At 35.7% G+C, this 21567-nt stretch overlaps 1 protein-coding gene and 1 long non-coding RNA gene across 5 annotated transcripts in view; one reads left to right on the top strand and one right to left on the bottom strand.

The window, feature by feature from the left end:
• The window catches only part of LRRC7 (leucine rich repeat containing 7), a gene marked incomplete at its 3' end in the record, with an annotated part of 502056 nt that overhangs the window by 119206 nt on the left and 361283 nt on the right, over positions 1–21567 (bottom strand). Inside the window, exons 10-11 of the mRNA XM_082614056.1 lie at positions 17003–17147; positions 11303–11375 (exon numbers count right to left, since the gene is read on the bottom strand). Of these exons, the coding sequence (XP_082470182.1) occupies positions 11303–11375; positions 17003–17147 (218 nt within the window). The remainder of the gene's footprint in view (positions 1–11302; positions 11376–17002; positions 17148–21567) is intronic.
• LOC309800161 overlaps positions 1–21567 on the top strand; it is a 163957-nt gene that overhangs the window by 136607 nt on the left and 5783 nt on the right. For 2 of the 4 annotated variants that reach the window (XR_014293407.1, XR_014293409.1), the window contains exons 6-8: positions 14398–14561; positions 15494–15586; positions 16460–16544. This is a non-coding gene — a long non-coding RNA (uncharacterized lncRNA). The remainder of the gene's footprint in view (positions 1–14397; positions 14562–15493; positions 15587–16459; positions 16545–21567) is intronic. The other 2 variants (XR_014293406.1, XR_014293408.1) reach the window with 1 other exon arrangement.

Raw genomic sequence — 21567 nt, 5'->3', positions numbered from 1 at the left:
GGAAAACTAGTACCTAAATGCAGACAATATGGCTCCACTCTATTTTCTTGCTTCTCAGCCTATGCATCAGTAGCGGAGGCTACGGACAGGGCTCATTTCAGCCTGCAGATGTGTTTTGGTTGGTTTACATAGTATTTTAAAAAGTGGTAAACTCTACATAATGACCCAGACTTTTGCAGCCTTTTGAAAAAGAAGAAGATCTGCAAATACTGGGCCTTTATTCTTGCATGACAATAATGGAAACAGAGTAATGGCTGCTGTCTTCAAATGAGCACAGCTCTCCAGTTTGCCAAAATCTCCACCACTCCAAACTTAGCCTGCTTTACCCCAAATCTACAGAAAGGAATTGTATGAGTACACTTTCAAGCTATTACAAGGGAACAAGACATTTCATTGTCTGGTTTGAGATAACTGGGAAAGAAAGAGTGCCTGGCACAGAGTAAGTGCTAGCTATATTTGAGTTGTCATGGATGTTAATATTATTACACTGTTATTACCATTCATATCATTGTTTTACTGTAATAGGAAGGAACCCTCAAGGATGATGATCTCACCAGTGTAAAGGGAAGAATGAATTAGAATTAGCTGGAGTAATATTGTAGAATCAACTTCCCTTTTTTATATCTTGGAACTAGCTGGCTTGAATGCAATTTATTCCCATAATTTAGTTAACAAGTGAACACAGAAATTAAGCATTTGGGTTTTAAGTTAGAATGGATTTGTGTCCCAGTCTTGTCACTTATTAGACATATTATCTTGGGTATCAAAAAATAAAACAAGGGGCTCCCTGGTGGCGCAGTGGTTCAGAGTCCGCCTGCCGATGCAGGGGACGCGGGTTCGTGCCCCGGTCCGGGAGGATCCCACATGCAGCGGAGCGGCTGGGCCCTTGAGCCATGGCCGCTGAGCCTGCGCGTCCAGAGCCTGTGCTCCGCAACGGGAGAGGCCCGCGTACCAAAAATAAATAAATAAATAAAACAAGGATCAGAGCTCAAAAATCAAAGCTGATTTTATTTACTGCCAGGAAAGGGAACACTCCCTGTTCACACTCAGAAGAAATTCACTTAGTAGTGCACTGTGGGGGGAAAAGTCAGTGCTAAAAGGGGGTGGTGACAGGAGGTCATGATGACCATGCTCATTAAAGATGAAAAATTTGCATTATGGAGAGGTTGGAATAAGTTCACAAGTCTGTGTACAAGTAGGTAAATCAAGTCCCATCATTCATGGGTCAGGGAAGAATCTAATTCAGTCAAGTTCAGTCTGACCCTGATCAGGGTAACTCATGATTTATGGTCCTTAACAGCTTCAACTGGTTAGAACCCAGAAGTGGTGAAACACAATATTCAGCTGTGAATAATAGCTCTTAGGCAAATGCTTTTCCTTTTGCATAGCCAAGTCATATTATTTTTCCACAGGCCTTAGTTTCTTTGTATTTGCGGTGAGGATACTAGTAATTCCTGCCTCATGCAGTTTCTCTGAGTATTTCATGAAATACTGTAAGTAAAGAACTTAGCACAATACCTGCCATAAAATACACACTCAGGAAATATTTTCTCTTTTTATTAGTGAACCCTGAGAAATTAATTTCTAAAGCCTTTGAGGCCCACACATGCAGGGGTGGTCATGTCAATGGGTACCAGACATACATGGCTGTGTGACTCGGTATGTATGCATTGGTGGTGGCAGAAACCAATGTATGTGGAAAACCCAGTAACAGATTATTTGTTTCTTAAAAAAAGTCCAGCACAGTGTCATACACATATAATACACTAAGAAAATTTGGTAGAATTGAATGAAAGAGGTTTCTATCTATGGTTTGTGGTCATGTACTCAGCAAGTGGTCATGAAAGTACGAGGGATTTTTAAAAATAAAAACTAGTGAGACAGTGGCATGTACATATATACACTACCAAATGTAAAACTGATAGCTAGTGGGAAGCAGCCGCATAGCACAGGGAGATCAGCTCTGTGCTTTGTGACCACCTAGAGGGGTGGGATAGAGAGGGTGGAAAGGAGGGAGATGCAAGAGGGAGGAGATATGGGGACATATGTATATGTATAGCTGATTCACTTTGTTATAAAGCAGAAATTAACACACCATTGTAAAGCAATTATACTCCAGCAAAGATGTTAAAAAAGTAAAACTTCAGATGTATGTTCAGAGGTAGAAGTCAAAGAATTAAACAATTAAATAATATAATTAAGGTTTCTTATTTTTCTTTCTTTTATAAAAACATTTTTGAAGTTAGTCTTGAATCATAGTAAGGCACTCCTTACTTTGCACAGATTTCAGTTATCATGGTTTCCTTGAATAACATTAGTCCCCCAACAACATTGCTTAAATTTCAGTTACCTCGGTATATTAACTGTGAGTAACGCATAAAGTAAAAACTTTGCTGCTAACTCTTCAGTCCACAAATTGCTGTGTAAATAACAGATGTACATCATTATCAGTGACTAGTCATATTACTTTTTTGAGTCTGTCAGTGATCAGCCTCTGCATATCCACTATTCAGTTCACACACAGACAGTAAGTCTTGTAGTTATGTTGCCTTCTTGTCAATCGGCTATAGAGAGATACTATAAGCACCATAATTTAACATTTAAAGTGCTACTCCTGTTGGATAATGCTCTTCGTCATCTTATTGCTCTTGGGGATTTAGATGAAAATGTGAAAATTTGCTTTTTATCACCAAGAACAACTTCATTAATCCAACCAGTGGACCAAGGAGTTATTTCAACTTTGAAGGCCTGTTATCTCACACAGACTTTTGAAGAGGCTATTGATGCTACAACTGGAGATCATACAGTTTCTTTAGCTGAGTTTTGGAAGAAATATGACATAAAGCATTCAATTGAAAATATTCAAACATCAGGGCAGGAAGTAACAGCAAGTAATACTCATGCATTGTAGCAGAAACTTTTAGCACACTGTGCAAATAACTTGGCAGGATTTGAACTGAACATACATGGGATTATAGAAGAAACAGCTGACTATGGGAATGCTGCCTGCCACTATTTGAGAGCCTGTAGATCTGCTGCCAGAGGAACTTAGTGAAGGAAAACTTGTTGACATCAATGAGGAAAGTGGTTGTAATGAAAAGGATGAAGATGTCTCAGAGGAAGTGACCCTGACAATAAACTTTACATTAAAGGAACTCTCAGAGATATTTCATGATATTGAAAGCACAAAGGGTAAAAGTTTGGAAGCTGATCCAAGCTTAAAAGGAGGATGACAATTCACTGACTCATAGAAAAGATATTCATTCTGAATTACAACTTACACAATGAAAAGAAGGCAAGCACTGTTCAAAATAATTTTGATAAGCTTTTTTTTAAAAAAAAAACCCACTTTAATTCTTGACGGTCCTAATGTTTACAATGACTGTGTATTAAATCCATTTTGATTTATTATTTTTCCATTTCTCTATACATTTATAACCAATAGCAATAGTACTTAATGTTTGAAAAGGTTTAAAGATTTTTTGTCAGAACAATCATAATTTCCTCCATTGATTCTTAAGACTATTTTGCATAGTTTCAGTGTGCGTGGTTGTTTTCATAGTCCCCACTACTGTGCAAAGTGAGGACTTCCTACAGTAAAAAGACAACATTTTTACTGCATCATGGGCTATACTGAATTATAATTTATAGCTGAAAGTATTTTACATTTTTGGGTTACAAAGAAAATCTATTATGTGCAAAACACATTCTTCAATGATCTCTGAATTCAAAGGATTCAAACTCAAAATCTAACAGTCCAGCTGACTTTATTGATGGTTATCTTGTTATAAATCACCTAAGGTATTTTAATACAGGATCCTATATGAATACAGTTGTACCACATTTACTCAGATTATCACTGGCATTCAAAAGATAGACCAAAATTAGTGAAATAAATCTGACAGAGAAAGACAAATACCATACAATTTCACTTATATGTGAAATCTAAAAACAAAAATAATCAAAAAAAAAAAAAAACCCACAACCAAGCTCATATATACAGCGAACAGTTTGGTGGTTGCCAGGAGTAGGGGATAGGGGGTAGAAAAAATGGGTGAAGGTGACTAAAAGGGATCAACTCCCCATTATAAAATAAATAAGTCATGGGGATGTAATGTATGACATCATATAGTTAGCAATACTGTACTTGAAAGTTGCTGAGAGTAGATCTTAAAAGTTCTCATCACAAGAAAAAGGTAACTATGTATGGTGAAAAATGTTAAGTAGATTTACTGTGGTGATCATTTTGCAATACATACTAATATGGAATCATCCTGCTGTACATCTGAAACTACATTACCCTTTGTACAAAAAAAAAAAGATAGACCAAAAGCTACCTTTTTTAGAAGTTTTCTCTATAGTCTATAATAGTACACATTAAAAGTGAAAACAGCTGCAAAGGAAGTATAAAGTACTTCAAAGCAGTGCTTCCCAAACATTAGTGTGCATATGAATCACCAGCAGAACTTGCTAAAATGCAGATTCAGTGATTTGGGGTGGGGCCCAGATTCTGCATTTGAAATAAGCTAGTGTGTGATGTAGAAGCTCCTGGTCCTGTGACCATACATTTTTAAATAAAGTACTTGCAAATATGGCAAGAGTAACATTAAAACACACACACACACACAGATGGAGAGATATACCATGTTCTTGGCTTGGAAGATTCAACATTGTGAAAATGACTTTACTATCCAAAGCAATATACAGAATCAATGAAATCCCTACCAAACTACCAATGGCATTTTTCACAGAACTAGAATAAAAAATTTCTCAATTTGTATGGAAACACAAAAAACCCCAAATAGCCAAAGCAATCTTGAGAAAGAAAAACAGGGCTGGAGGAATAAAGCTCCTGGACTTCAGACTATACTACAAAGCTACAAAGTAATCAAGACAGTATGGTACTGGCACAAAAACAGAAATATAGATCAATGGAACAGGATAGAAAGCCCAGAGATAAACCCATGGTCACCTTATTTGTGATAAAGGAGGCAAGAATATACAATGGAGAAAAGACAGCCTCTTCAATAAGTGGTGCTGGGAAAACTGGACAGCTACATGTAAAAGAATGAAATTAGAACACTCCCAAACACCACACATGAGAATAAACTCAAAATGGATTAAAGACCTAAATTTAAGGCCAGACACTATAAAACTCTTAGAGGAAAACATAGGCAGAACACTCTATGACATAAATCATAGCAAGATCCTTTTTGACCCACATCCTAGAGAAATGGAAATAAAAACAAAAATAAACAAATGGGACCTAATGAAACTTAAAAACTTTTGCACAGCAAAGGAAGCCATAAACAAGATGAAAAGACAACCCTCAGAATGAGAGAAAATATTTGCAAGTGAAGCAACTGACAAATGATTAATCTCCAAAATATACAAGCAGCTCATGCAACTCAATATCAAAAAAAGAAACAGCCCAATCCAAAAATGGGCAGAAGACCTAAATCGACATTTCTCCAAAGAAGATATACAGATTGCCAACATGAAAGAATTCTCAACGTCACTAATCATTAGAGAAATGTAAATCAAAGCTACAATGAGGTATCACTTCACACCAGTCAGAATGGCCATCATCAAAAAATCTACAAACAATAAATGCTGGAGAGGGTGTGGAGAAAGGGAACCCTCTTGCACTGTTGGTGGGAATGTAAATTGATACTGCCACTATGGAGAACAGTATGGAGGTTCCTTTAAAAAACTAAAATTAGAACTACCATATGACCCAGCAATCCCACTACTGGGCATATACCCAGAGAAAACCATAATTCAAAAAGACACATGTACCACAATGTTCATTGCAGCACTATTTACAATAGCCAGGACGTGGAAGCAACCTAAGTGTCCATCAACAGATGAATGGATAAAGAAGATGTGGCATACATATACAGTGGAATATTACTCAGCCATAAAAAGAAATGAAATTGAGTTATTTGTAGTAAGGTGGATGGACCTAGATTCTATCATACAGAATGAAGTTAAGTCAGAAAGAGAAAAACAAATACTGTATGCTAGCACACATATATGGAATCTAAAAAAAAAAAAAAAAAGGTTCTGAACAACCCAGGGGCAGGACAGGAATAAAGATGCAGACATAGAGAATGGGCTTGAGGACACGGGGAGGGGGAAGGGTAAGCTGGGACGAAGTGAGAGAGTGGCATGGACATATATACACTACCAAATTTAAAATAGATAGCTAGAGCCGCATAGCACAGGGAGATCAGCTCGGTGCTTTGTGACCGCCTGGAGGGGTGGGATAGGGAGGGTGGGAGGGAGGGAGACGTAAGAGGGAAGGGATGTGGGAACAGATGTATATGTATGACTGATTCACTTTGTTATAAAGCAGAAACTAATAAAAAAATAAAAATAATAAATAAAATAGATAGCTAGTGGGAAGCAGCTGCATAGCACAGGGAGATCAGCTCCGTGCTTTGTGAACACCTAGAGGGGTGGGGTAGGGAGGGTGGGAGGGAGACACAAGAAGGTGGGGATATGGTGATATATATGTATACATATAGCTGATTCAATTTGTTATACAGCAGAAACTAACACAAAATTGTAAAGCAATTATACTCCAATAAAGATATTAAACACACACACACCCCCCCACACACACACAAAAGATATGTCAATGATGGCTAAAATTCATGTATAAATATTATAAGAGTTGTGTTCGGTAAGGTTTTACCTTAGATCACATATCAGTACAAGCAACACTACTCCAAGTAGTAATGCTTGACATTAAACAACAGCAACAATATTGACTTAATTTTCTAAAAACATTCTCCACATTTTTCTCTACTTTAGTTTGGTCTTTATGAATCAGTCTTGGATGAGAAGATATTACTGTATCATTAACCCTCAATTACCTAGCTAATGGGGAAGAGGAATTGTGAATATACTACATAGATAATCTATGATTAAACTTTAACATCATTTATGACCATTAGAAACCATTAGATACCATTAAATCTTCTATTAATGTAGATGCTAATAAACATAAAAATAAATGACTTTGGGCTTCACTTTCTTAGTTCACTTTTAACTCTTAACAGAAGTAATGTAATTCCGTGAAAATGTTCAGACAGGCTTGGGTTCCAATTCTAGTGTGGCCACTTAATATCTGAGTGAACTTTATCTACTTATTAATCCCTGTTTTTTAATCTATAAAATTGGTTGATAATGCCTGATATGTAGAGTATCAGTGAGGATTCAATGTATGCTACCTTGCTAGCACATTTACCTTGGACTTCCCAGCTTCTAGAACTCTGAGAAATAAATTTCTGCTGTTTTAGTCACCCAGTCTATGCTACTTTGTTATGGCAGCCTGTGCAGAATAAGACAATGCATTATTATCATATTTGTAAATAAGTATAAAACATTTTTCTTGTTAAGAACTGGATCTTTCATTCATGTTATATTACTAATCCTTACACAGATGAGCATAAGAAAAATCAATAAACAAATGTTTTTTTGCTTATTATTATGGATGACTATTATAATTTATTGAAGGCTATCTAACACTCAGTCTCACAGTAACCTCAGAGATGTATTATTTCCATTTTACAGTTGAGAAAACTACAGCTCTGAGATGTGAAATGACGTGTCCAAGGTCAATTAGTTAATGAGTGGAGAAGCCAGTCTAGTTCCAAGTCTTGCAAATATTCCCCTGTGCCATACTGCCTAGGTACAATGAAAAGATTAAACATGTTCAAGACATGATACCAACATTTAAGGAGCCCATATACTAGTTGGGAGGGAATAACATTATAATTTAAAGGTAAATGATGATACAAAAGATAAATAAGAGACTTATTGGTGAAAATGTAAATTGATACAGCCACTATGGAGAACAGTATGGAGGTTCCTTAAAAAACTAAAAATAGAACTACCATACGACCCAGCAATCCCACTGCTGGGCATATACCCGTAGAAAACCATAGTTCAAAAAGAGTCATGTACTACAATGTTCATTGTAGCACTATTTACAATAGCCAGGACATGGAAGCAACTTAAGTGTCTATTGACAGATGAATGGATAAAGAAGATGTGGCACATATATACAATGGAATATTACTCAGTCATAAAAAAGAAACAAAATTGAGTTATTTGTAGTGAGGTGGATGGACCTAGAGTCTATCATACAGAATGAAGTAAGTCAGAAAGAGAAAAACAAATACCATATATTAATGCATATATCTGGAATCTAGAAAAAATGGTACACATGAACCAGTTTGCAAGGCAGAAATAGAGACGCATATGTAGAAAACAAATGTATGGACACCAAGGGGGGAAAGCGGAGATGGGGCGTGGTGGTGGTGGGATGAATTGGGAGATTGGGATTGACATGTATACATTAATATGTATAAAATAGATAACTAATAAGAACCTGCTGTATCATAAATAAATAAATAAATAAATAAAATTAAATTTTAAAAAAAGAAGCGACATAGGTCAATTAGCAGCTTAGATTTGAAATCTGATAACTTCTCTCAGCCTCTGTTTCTGTATCTGTTAATGGGGAGATAATAATACACATTGAATAGTGTTGATGGGGCCTTTAAATAAGAATACATGTAAAGCACCAAACATGGTATCTGGCACAATATGAGCAAACACAAAAAGTTGTTTGTTACTATTTTCATTGTACATTCAATTATTAGAGTGGCTGGAACTCCTAGGCACAACTTAAGATTCAACAACAAAAATAACTAATTTTACAAGTCATTTGGTACAAAAGTCATGGATGTTGAGAAATGAATTCTTTCAGCAATTTTTACTAGTTGGACTATTAAAAATTAATAAAGATAAGCCTAACCTATTGAAACATTCGATGTGCAGAATGAGAATATTTTTGGTCACTGCAGCTGATCTGAACATTTTGGTGCACAGAGTTCTAGGTAGAATGTCTCATAATAAAATAAAGACCATTTCACTACTTACAGAACACTTTCTGCATGTGATCTGGGGTGCCATTAAATAGGATTCTAATCAAATTTTATCTCTAGCCTTGAACTAAATCTCTGATCTATCAGTTCTGAATTCCCTAAAGAAAGCAAAGCCATTATATCATTATTATTATTTTTACTTCATACAGGTTGTTTATTAAGGTATACTATAAAATTTTAGAAATTTAGTTTATTTTTTGCCACAAGTGCTACCTTGAAGTGAGAACATGTTAGACAACGGCTGTCACAATTTTACCATCCAAGACATGATGTATTATAGAACTGAAATCTTCAAACTTTTTCATTTTAGGACCTCTTTACACTCTTAAAAATCATTGGTAATCTTAAAGTACTTTTAAAAATATGGTTTATACCTATTGGTATCTATAATATTATAAATTAAAAGAGGCATTTAAAATAGTTATTTATTATTCATTCTTAAATAACAATAATAAACCCATGACATGTTAATGTAGGTAACACATTTTTATAAAAGTAAGTATACTTTCCAAAACAAAAACCTTTAGTGAGAAGAGTGACTTTTTTATTTTTGTGAATCTCTTCAATGTTTAGCTTAATAGAAGGCAACTGTATTCTCATATCTGCTTTGTATTCAATTTGTTGTGGTATATTGTTTTGATTAAGTTATACATAAAAAAAGTCCAAACTCACACAGATAGGTAGTTGGAAAAGGAAGGAGTGTTTTCATGGTCTTTTTGGATAATTGTGATTATTCTTTGATACTACACCCAAACTCAACAAATGGCAGTCTTTTTAGGGGATACAGTAATTGCCATGTAGAATCTGAAATACATCAATGAACTTTTCTTACTTTTCATACCAATACATTAAAATCAACTAATCTTTTTGCACTTTGAATGGGTCTATTTCTCATGTGTGATTTTGTAGCTCACGCATTGGTCATTTGGAAAGTGTTGCTTCACTGAGTTGAACAGATTTTCCAAATGTTGACACATTTCATATTACAATATCAACAAATCACATTCATTATTACACCAGTGATATCACACCAGTCTTATCAGGAAAGGCTTTAAATATTGGGAAGCTGTCAAACTCATAGTGGCAGATACAAATTTTCCAAAATTCTAATTTTTACTTGATAGCTCAAATTTCACTGTTGGCAACAAATTCTGTCAGTTGTTTTCCTTGAAGGACAAGCTCACTTTGTTCATTTTTGACAAGATGTTTGCCAAATACTCAAGTCTGAGTAACCACAGTTTGTCAGTCATTCTTCCTTTTTTTTTAAATAGACTTTATTTTTATAGCCATTTTAGGTTCACAGCAAAACTGAGCAGAATGTAGAAATTTCGCATATACTTCCTACTGTTTTTTTTATTCTGCCTTTTTGTATTGTAATAAAATATAGTCATATAGTCCATTTCTTTAACACTTCCCCTAATGGCTTTATATGAGTGTCAAAACATCAAATTGTAGACTTTAAATATATGCAGTTTATTGTACATCAATTATAGCTAATAAATGTTTTTCTAAAAAAAAGCTAGGCTTTCTCCCTACCACCCCAAGTACACCCAAATCTGTTAAATTATGGATTTATATAATTCTTCACATGAAATGTGGGGCAAGATTCCTGTAAAATGGCCTTACATAATGTGAGAATAAAGACAGCTTATTGATTTCTCCCTTTACACAAGTTGTAAACAAAAGAATTTCAGTGCAACACTGATAATAACATACATATGTTTCTTAAAGAACTGTAAATCAAACATTAATGGCAACATAAAATTAGAAATAAATCACTCTCAAATAAATGGAATATATTTGTCCTTAAAAGGCAATGATGACCTTTCACCTTGCAGCTTTTTAAAATGCAAGCTAAAACAGATGCTTATCTCCTTAAAGTCTAAAAATACATTGTTTCCACAAATATCACATTTTACTAACAGTGTAGTGGTAACATATACATAATGCAGATCTTATAAAAATTGATTTGGTTTTGTAAGACATAAGTGAATTTAGAGCTGTTAGTCAAAAACATCAAATTAATAGTATCTGGAAAATTACAGGCAATGGTATAATTGAAGGTCTGGGTAATCAATTTGCTTATGAAAGAGTGATGGTTAAGTATTTCTTACGATATTATCAATATATAGTTGGGTGTCAATGCAGTGTCTAAATATAAAACTAAATTAAGATAAATTATATACAAATATATAACTAAATAAAATGTGGTCTAAAATGAGTTTACATATGAACAAAATTATTGATATCTCTAGCAGAAAATGTGTGAAAGTAGAAAACTCAATATATTCTTTTGTTTCTGGCTTTAGAGAGACTGACTGATATGAAACTTTGTCACTTACTTTCCGATTGTATTGGGTAGCATTGTAAGTTGATTGTCATCTACTTTTAGAGTAGTTAGTTTTTTCAACAAACCTAAAACAGAGAAGAAGATATATTAATATATAAGAATAGATTTCTGACAAAAAATACAATATAAAAGGAATCGCTTTTTACGAGTTGTAGTCCTGATCAAACTACTGCCCCTGCCCACCAGTGGAGCCAGAGGGGGGCTGACAGTCTCAACATCACTTGATTGGGTGATGAATGTTTGTCATGCTAATTGGCTGCACTCTGCTTATATCAACCTACAAACTGATATTAGTGTGTCTAGTTTTAACCTTCCAGTTACAAAAAATTTACTTACATCAATGAGAGTTCAAGTACATTGATGGAGACAATAAAGAAAACATAGGGCTCCATAGAAACCTGAGTTGGCAGTACTACTACCACATTTCCCTTTTCTATTATGCAGCAAATGGACCAGATGAAACTTTTCAAGCCAGCTGTGTTCAGTATTTAATTAACCCTAAGCACTAATAACTAACATTCCTGTTGTGATACAAATTGAAAACAAATCTGAATTAAGCCTAATAATCAACAAATGGGTACTGAAGTACTGCAGTGTAATGGTTATAATTATTGACTTGGAAAATTACAACATATGACTTCATACTCTTTCTGTTACCACAAATTCTTGACTTGGATCAGCAGTAAGCACAAAAACTTGTAGTTTTTAATCTATCAAGTAGAACTGGTCAAGAATTGAAGTTCCAACTATTTATATTTCACTGTCTGATTTATGCCCTCCATACCCTTACTGCTTGATCTACTCCTACTCTCAGGGTTTCAAAGAGCAAAAACCACAGAGTAATTGAAGAACAGCTTCCTTTACCCAGTCGTAACAGAACCCATTGTATCAATATGGCTTAAATAGCTAAAATCCAAGACAAAGCATTAACAGTGGCTAATTCTTTTTTTACATTGGAACTATAGATATACACTATAGATGACTTGTTTTGCAGAAAACTTGTTCTGATGGATATAGTAGGTTCCATGGTTGAAAGCGTTTGGGAAATCTAAATTAAACAAAATCAACCAGATTTCTTTAATGAAGTTTTTCTAGGAATTTTTAATATGCTAATATAACAGGGTGACGCTAAAGTTATTGGGCAACTTGTGTGTATGCACAGAGTATCTTGTATAGTGGTGTTTTGCGAACATGCTCTCAGAAGCACTGCTATAGCTCATGCCTACTCACCTCAAGTATTTTGAGCATACCTTAAAGGCAAAAAGTAAGTCACAAGAAGTCTGAAATAAAGCCATTGTTGCACTTTAAGTTTCACTATGCTCAGTTACGTATTCTGCAGAAGCACTCAGAATTTCTGCTCCGGTGGAGAGAAATGTTATCACTATCAGACTGCTGTGAGAAAATACCTACAATATTTGGAGATTAATACATCAGCTTGTGCTGTTAGGATACATGGCTGAAAACAGTAGCACCTGAGAAAGAAGACAATTCTCACTGGGGTAATTAATCTCTGAAATTTGAATACCCACTGCCATATTCATCTATGCTCAAAGGGTGACTGAATCACTTTAGCTTCTCTGGTGCATGTGTAAAAAACTATAGACCTTGGAAATATAAAAGAACTCCTGAGCTTGTTCATCAATTGTGAAAAGACAACAGGGGACTATGAATTACAGCTAACTTTTTTATGAGTTGTAGTCCTGATCAAACTACTGCCCCTGCCCACCAGTGGAGCCAGAGGAGGGCTGACAGTCTCAACATCGCTTGATTCAGTCACGAGAAATTTTGGGCTGGGTTACAGATGGCTCTGCAAACATGAAACCAGGTTGCAAAGCAGTCTTTAAGAGAATCACAGTTCCTAGGTCTGAAGTAGTGGTGAGAAAATTTCGAGGCAGGATAGGGATGAAGGCCAAAAGATTGATGCAACAGATTTTTTTTGAAGAATGGAGTAGTGGCTCTGAAAATTGACAGAAGCTTCTATAGCTTTAAAGGTTGAAGTGAGTTAGGGCTCCCTTCTTAGTTCCACGTCTGTGGACTTAAGGGAACTTCACTCATTTGTGGTGTGGCTACTTTGTTACTCACATAAATGTATCTCTTTGGGCACATTCTGGAGCTTCTGTAGGAATCTGGTTGTCCTTGGAGTGGAAATAGGCCACCAGCCTCAGCTCTGTTGCTCATGAATTCCTCTTGCAGATAAATACTACATAGCTATATCATATCTGCTTGGACTCTCTTCTACCCTCAGGCACCAAAGGTACTTTATCCTATTTCTTCCTCAATTCCCCACCTCTTTATCCTATATTCCCAACTCAGATATACTGAAGAGGAAGAAAAAGGAGGGTTTTTTTGGCTATGATTTTAGCTACTTATATATAACTATATAATAAGCAGTAATGTATTAAACATTAATATCAAAAATAGCTAATGTTTACATGGCATTTACCCTAGATAATAGAATTTTGAAATCCAAATGGTTGTGCACTCACTCATCATATCTACGATTATAATAATTATTATATTATGATAGTCCCTAACATTGATTGAACATTTATTATGTGCCAGGTACTGTTCGAAGCAAGTTTACATATATTAATTCATTTATTTCTCACAATAATACCCTGATGCAGGTACTATTACTTCCCCACTTAAAAGATGATAAAAATGAGGCACAGAGAGATTAAGTAGCTTGTGTGAAGTCACACATTTAGTAAGGTAGAAAACCCAGACTTTGAACTCGGGTAGCTTGACTACAAAACCTGTCTTTAACCACTAAGTGAATAAGATAAATTATTTTGGAAAGTAAAAAAATTGTATTCTCCTTTACTGAGTTTCTCTGTTATCCAAAGAAGATGGTTATTAAAGCTCTATCTAGAAAATGTAAAGAGCCCCCTTCATTTTCCCTGCAACCAGCACAAGGAAAGGGACTCAGCATACAGGGTTCATTGTTGAATATATCACTCCATTCAAATACCCCACAACTGCAGAATTAAAACAGGTGTAAAGGAAGTAAAGATTTTATTTTAGTTGCTATTTCCCTTTATTAATACTGTGACGTTTCTTGTCTTTTATTCTTTTAAATGTTGGTAGTTCAATAGACGATTTATGCTTAAATAAAGAAGAAGAGATGCAATTTACCATCCAATCAGAATCAACAAATTATTTTAGGACCTTTGAACAGAGTTCCCAGGTATTTCTCTTGACCAAGGAGGAAATTCTTAGAGGAAAGTCAACCATTCTACGTGTATAATCAGGTACTCTGGCAACTCTGCAGATATATAAATGCAATTTTCCCTAAAAGGTCAATAGCGTCCAAAGAGAGTTCCAGGAGTAAGCTACTAACATGTTATTTTCTTAATTTGAGAACCACTCAGATTCTAAGTGAAGGTGTTAAATATGTAATACCACCTGCCTGTGCTGGTCTGTTTTATCATCCCAGGATCTAGTCTGATATTTTCTATCATCTATACATGCTGCCTTCCCCAGACCAGAAGGCTAATTCCCTAGTCTGCTTTCTTAATGGAAGATATTTTAAACAAATAATCATATCATCTTTTATTTCACTATGTGACATTTTCATTTCCAGAATTTCTAATTGGTTCTTTTTTATAACCACCTGTTCTTAGTCACAGCTCCTGTTTTTGTTTTACAAGTTATTTTTATTTTTACAAATGTTATTCTTCCTTATATCTATTTGAGGATCTGCACATACTTAAACATTTTTTTTTTTTACATTTCTTGATAATTTTGGTTTCCCTTGGGGTAAATTTTCCTATTGTTTGAGTTTTTGGTTGTTGTAACATTAGTTTTCCTTTAAAATTTTTGTTTTCATGCCCATTTGTGAGGGTAAATATTTTTTCCTTAACTATGCTCACCCCTCCCTGTCTGGCACTTATGGTTACCTCCACCTGACCCCCAAGTTTCTGGAGTTCAGAACAAGGTCTTATATTAGCAACACGGTACTCTCATTTGAGGTGGATATTGCAGATTCAGTCCAAACCAGCTTGTGACGGGCCGTAATTTTCAGCAGTGAATCTGTATCTGTTCTCTCCTTCCACCCTAGCTCTACATATTAGTTGCAGGTTTTTTCAAGTCTCTCTTTGCAGAAAAGGGTTCCTTCCCTGCCTCAGTCCCTGTAAGTCTGTATTCTTCTGTTATGCTTAAGGTCTTTTTTTTTTAACTACAGGAACAATTTATGGCTACCACTTCTGTTTGTGGTCTGAAGACCATCAGTCAGGCCTGGGGTCACTGCTGTGTTTCCATTATGTCTCAAATCCAGGTATATGTTCATTCTTCTTAAGCAGGGTAAAATTATTTTATTTACTAAATACTTAAGGAGCACTTACCATACACCAGGCATAATTCTTTGTACAAAGGAGGCAGTAATGAACAAAAATATGTTCTTCTAATATAGTTTTTCCATTCTCATTGTGTCTTTGAAGAGGTATAGAGTGGTGATTGAGTAGGAGAGTAAGATATGTATTTTGACCATATGGTTATCTTGACCAGATGACCATGTCTATCATCTTGACTAGAGGATGCTCTTTTAAACTATTATATTTCCTTACCTTCTACAACACTAAATAGTATTTTCTAAGCTTATCTGATCATAAGTTTCATCTAGGATATTTAACAAGAATACATAACAGAGGGCTTATTACACATTTATTGAATCAGAATTTTCACAGAACGAGCCTGGAAATGTGGAACTGTTTAATAAAGCTCTCAGATAAGTCTTATGGTGGAATAAGTTGGAGAAACACTGTTATAAAAATATATAATTATATAAATAAAAAGGTCATCAAATCTACAAAGAAAAAAAAGCCAGCCTGTTCTGTTAAACTAGTATTCTCTATTAGCTTGAAAGAATAGTGAAAATGGAAGCAATAAAATATTGAAGAAAAATTTGGGAAACTGTTTTGTCTTCTAGCTTCCCTTCAATCAGGCTACCTAGGTTGTGACTCAATTTTCAGAAGCATTAATAAGTTCCGGAACATATGATACATCTAATTCAGAGTGTTAAAAACTACATTCCAAAGTTAAGTAGTTCGATAATTATTCTCCTAGCTGTTTCCTCTCATAAATAATAATAAGATATACATACAAAATGTTTACTCATATTTAAATTAGATTCTTTCATTATTTTACTCAGATAAAAAGTTATGACAAAAATAGATTGAGTGGTGAATATATACTAACCGACAAGATATCTGGCCTCATGAATCTTAAATATAAAGGTGAGATGTCTTTTTTGAATGATAGTAATATAAGATATTTCATATTGTGTTATTCCTAATTATAGTGATGTTACAATATTATTAAAAATAGAATATAGCCACACTGTGGATAGAAGCTACTATAATTCTATAGTAATAAAAGGAGACATACATGTTTATCAAAGTACTTAAATCTAAGATATAGATTCCTTATAATAACATTTTACAACTTAGGAGATCTAAAATTATTTAAAATATATCAATTTAGTAGGATCACTTTAATAGGAGAGTCTTCTTGAGTTTAACAACTATAGTTACCATTTCATTTTAAGATATTGGTAAAATATTTTATCACCTTGAGTAATGATCATGCTAATTTATTAATATCATGCTAAGAGTATATACCCTACATCTGTGAATGAGCTATAGAAAACAGTATATTTGACATAAACATTCGTGATGAGATATTATGTTCTCACCTATAGAGTCAGGCAACTGTTGCAACATATTGGATGATAGTAAGAGGTCCTCCAGGGCTTCACATCCAGAAATGTCCATGTCAACCGTTTCTATTCTGTTTTTTGACATATCCAGGTATACCAACGTCTTTAACTTCCCTATAGACTTGATGACATTGCATAAACTCAGGGTTAGTAGAGAAACTTTCAGGAAATATTTTAAAGTTGTAAAAACCACAACACTATAAATTAATTTTAAAAGCAAATGCAACAATAACAAGTTTTGGCGAGAATGTGGAGAAACCATAACCCTCATACATTTCTAGGAGGAATGTAAAATTATACAGCCACTTTGGAAAACAGTTTGGCCATTCCTCAAAATATTAAACATAGAGTTTCCATATGACCCAGAAATCCCTAGGTACATACTCAAGAATGAAATATACATCCACAAAGAAACACAAATGTTCAAAGCAGTGTTATTCACAACAGGCAAAAAGTGGAAACAACCCAATGTCCATCAAGTGATGAACAGTTAAACAAAATGTGGTATATCCATAAGCTGCAGTATTATTTAGCAATAAAGAGCAATAAAGTAGCGATACATGCTACAAAATGGATGAACCTTGAAACATGCAGTGAAAGATGCCAGTCACAAAAGACCACCTATTGTATGATTCCATTTATATGAATTGTCCAGAATAGGCAAATCTATGGAGTCAGAAAGTAGATAAGGATTGCTAGAGGCTGAAAGGTCAAGAGGAGGGGAGTAACTGCTAATGTTTCTTTCAGTGGTGATGGAAATGTTCAAAATTAGATTGTGGTGATGCCTGTTCAATTATGTGAGTGTTTTGAAAACCATTGAACTGTATACTTTAAATGGGTAAATTTTATGATATGTGAATATATTTCCCAATAGAGACAATATGTTAAAAGATAGCAGCAAATGGGCTTCCCTCGTGGCGCATTGGTTGAGAGTCTGCCTGCTGATGCAGGGGATGTGGGTTCATGCCCTGGTCCGGGAAGATCCCACATGCCACGGAGTGGCTGGGCCTGTGAGCCATGGCCGCTGAGCCTGTGCATCTGGAGCCTGTGCTCCTCAACGGGAGAGGCCACAACAGTGAGAGGCCCACGTACCGCAAAAAAAAAAAAAAAAAAAAAAAAAAAAAAAAAAAAATAGCAGCAATAATCTCAAAGTTGCTGTAGAATTAAGTAAATTGAAAGAAAGAAAGAAAAAGGAAGTAAGGAAAAGAAAGGAAAAAAGTTGCCACCTAAACAACATATGCTGACATTCTGATTCTTACAATTTCAAATGCATAAGAAACGTATTAAATCATGATTTGGACTTCATCTTACTACGCAGAATCAATTTGTTCATTCAACAGTCCTTTTGTTCTTTTGAGGATCTACTATGTACCAGGGCTTTTGTTATATACTGGAGAACAATCATGAATAAGTCAGCTATGTGAGGGAAGAGACTTGTCATGATATAGATAAAGTCTTGGAAAGAGACTTGTCATGATATAGATAAAGTCTTTAAGGTGCTTATAGCAGTGAAGGAAACTGTCAAATAAATAACTATAATACCCTATGATATGTACAATAAAAAAAGCATGTAGAGAATGCCCTAGAAACAAAGGGATGTAAATTGCCTGGAAGACACTGCTGTCAAGAAAAGGAGAAACTGTACCTGGAAGAGAGAACAGCACAGAGAAGTGTGAGGAAGCGTGGTGTGTTTGAGGGAGAGTGGGAGATTCAACGTCACTGAATACAGTGATGAAATTAAGCATCATAAGAAGCCAACTGTTAAACGGCCTTGCCTGTCATGTGAGGATTACGTGATCTCTATCTTATAGGCAAGGAGAGCTATTCAAAGCTTTTAAGATGGTGAATGACATAATCAGATTTGTGTTTTGAAATAATGACTTCAGGGAAATGTGAAGGGAAGATTCATGACTGGGGTTAGAGTAGATCTGAAAGGATTAGAAGGATTTGGAAGCAGTTTAGCTGAGGAGATGAAAGGGACCTGAGTTAAGGCAGCAGAAGTGAGGATGAAGAGGGGATGGATCGAGAAAAATTTAGATGTGAAATGATTGGATTAGTAACTGATTACTGAGGACAGGGGAGGAATCAGGTCATACATTGCACAGGGAGTGAATAGTGATTGTTTAGCTTGGATACGTACTATGGGAATTAGAGCAAGATAAAATCCTTCATTTTCCTTTTCTTTAAGGGCATGATTTGCAAATAAATGTCCCACATATATCTGTGTTCAATGGGTCATCTGCTTGTTGGTCTACCTGTATACAATTTACTATACTGTCTCTACTTATTTGACAGAGTATAAACACATAAATATTACATAAACAAATTTATTATGCAAGCACACACTTGGCACTGTGCTAAGTACTTTATACATATTACTTGACATAATACTTTATATTCTTGCTGCTCAGAACGTGTTTTACACAGCAGCAGCATTGGTACAACCAATGTTTGTCAGAAATGTGGAATCCAGACCCACTCCAGACCTATTGAATCAGAATCTGCACTTGGACACACATTAAATAAAGCTTAGAGGTTAAGTAATGTCACATGCTGGTTTCCCTGAGAACTGGAGACAAAGAGAAATTTATGAGAGAGATTCTTGGAATTAATACCAGGGGAAAGAAAGAGGGAAGGAAGGAAGCAGGATTGGACAGATGAAGGTGGGCTATGATGAAGTTTTGAGGAATTCCTCAGCTGACCCTTCAAATAGTATTGAAGTAGCAGGGAAGGGGCCAGGCCTTCAGAGTCTTATTTGATTGATCACTGGCTGCAGGTCTCCTGGAATAGGGGTGTAACCCTGCATGAGAAAGTTCTCTCAGCTGAGGCAATTCCTGAAGAGGATGGAGAGCTGCAAGCAGAATGCCCAGAAGCTGGGGAGTTCATTCAGGAGGATGATGCATGACAGGATATACTACAAGTAGCATTCCAAAGTTGCCCCATTAATAAGGGGTGGAGCTAAAATTCAAACTCGTTTTTACTGGAATTCAGACTACAAAGCCTACTGATTACATTAGCACTTTCTGACTGACGCCTTAATTAACTCAACTCACATCTCTAGCCCTGCTCCTCCAGTTCCCCATGTGGGCAGAGGGCGAACAGTCTTAGAACAGGTGAATAGTTGCTAGGCTCGGAACTGGGTACTCTGGGTGAGTCAGGCCACGGGACTGAGTTTCTCCTCATGCCTAGAAATATGTTCCTTGGAAAAATACTGTCACTTTACTTATAGCTCTCCACCCCAAGGAACTATTATGTTACCTTAGCTCATCTCTTCTGATGAGCATAGAAAGAATAATATATGTGATTATGTGTCTATGTGTGTGTATATTTCTTTTTTTGTTTCATTATGATGAGAAAATTTCTTTTCTCTTTGAAGCTTCCTGAATTGCTATTTCCAGCAAACTCAATAAATATTTTGGTGTGAAGTTTCTAAATATCTTTTTTCGGAAGCAAAATAACAATTTGGTGTTTATTTTTATCTTTCTAAACCCTTACTTTCAAATATCTTATAAAAGCAATAGTAGCCTGGAGTGTTAAAGGCCTTTGAGGCCCAATGTCTCAGAGTTCTTGAGGATGCTAAATGTTGCTCCAGCATCTCTCTGAACACAGAGGGGCCTACAGATGAGTGGTGGACAACAAATAAAATGTGGAAACCATCACAAGCAAAAGAAGATATTGGAGTTTGCTGTTTAGTCATATTTTGGTTGATTGATCTTAGAGTGATGGCCACAAGACAGAGCTATGTAGCAAACTAATTTTTGATCATTATCTATTTGCTTCTCTGATTTATGAAAAACAGTGGAAAAATGAAAGCCCAGGCTTCCAAAAGTATTTAAAAAGTATATTAGCTTAATGTATTTTGGTACATGAACTAAAAATAAAAAGGAACTTGCTTTTTTCCCTGTGTCTTATGACAGCAGTCCCCAACCTTTTTGGCACCAGGGATTGGTTTCATGGAAGACAATTTTTCCACAGACCGGGGTGGGGGAGGGAGGATGGTTTGGGGATGATTCAAGAGCATTACATTTGTTGTGCACTTTATTTCTATTATTATTACATTGTAATATATAATGAAATAATTATACAACTCACCATAATGCAGAATCAGTGGGAGCCCTGAGCTTGTTTTCACTTGCCACTCACTGATTGGGTTTTGATATGAGTCTGCAAGCAATCGATTTATTATGATCTCTGTGCAGTCAAACCTCCCTGCTAATGATGATCTGTATTTGCAGCTGCTCCCCAGAGCTAGTATCACTGCCTCAGCTCCACCTCAGATCATCAGGCCTTAGATTCTCATAATGAGCTCGCAACCTAGATCTCTCACACGCTCAGTTCACAGTAGGGTTCGTGCCCCTATGATAATCTAATGTCGCTGCTGATCTGACAGGAGGTGGAGGTCAGGCGGTAATGCCAGCGATGGGGAGAGGCTGTAAATACAGATGAAGCTTCGCTCGCTCACCCACTGTTCACCTCCTGCTGTGTGGCTTGGTTCCTAACAGGCCATGGAACAGTACCGGTCCATGGCCCAGGGGTTGGGG

Source organism: Mesoplodon mirus, assembly GCF_964341445.2.
Source record: "Mesoplodon mirus genome assembly, chromosome: 3".
Lineage (NCBI taxonomy): Eukaryota > Metazoa > Chordata > Mammalia > Artiodactyla > Ziphiidae > Mesoplodon > Mesoplodon mirus.
Note: the sequence above shows the minus strand (reverse complement) of the source record. Positions and strands in the feature narration are given on the sequence as shown.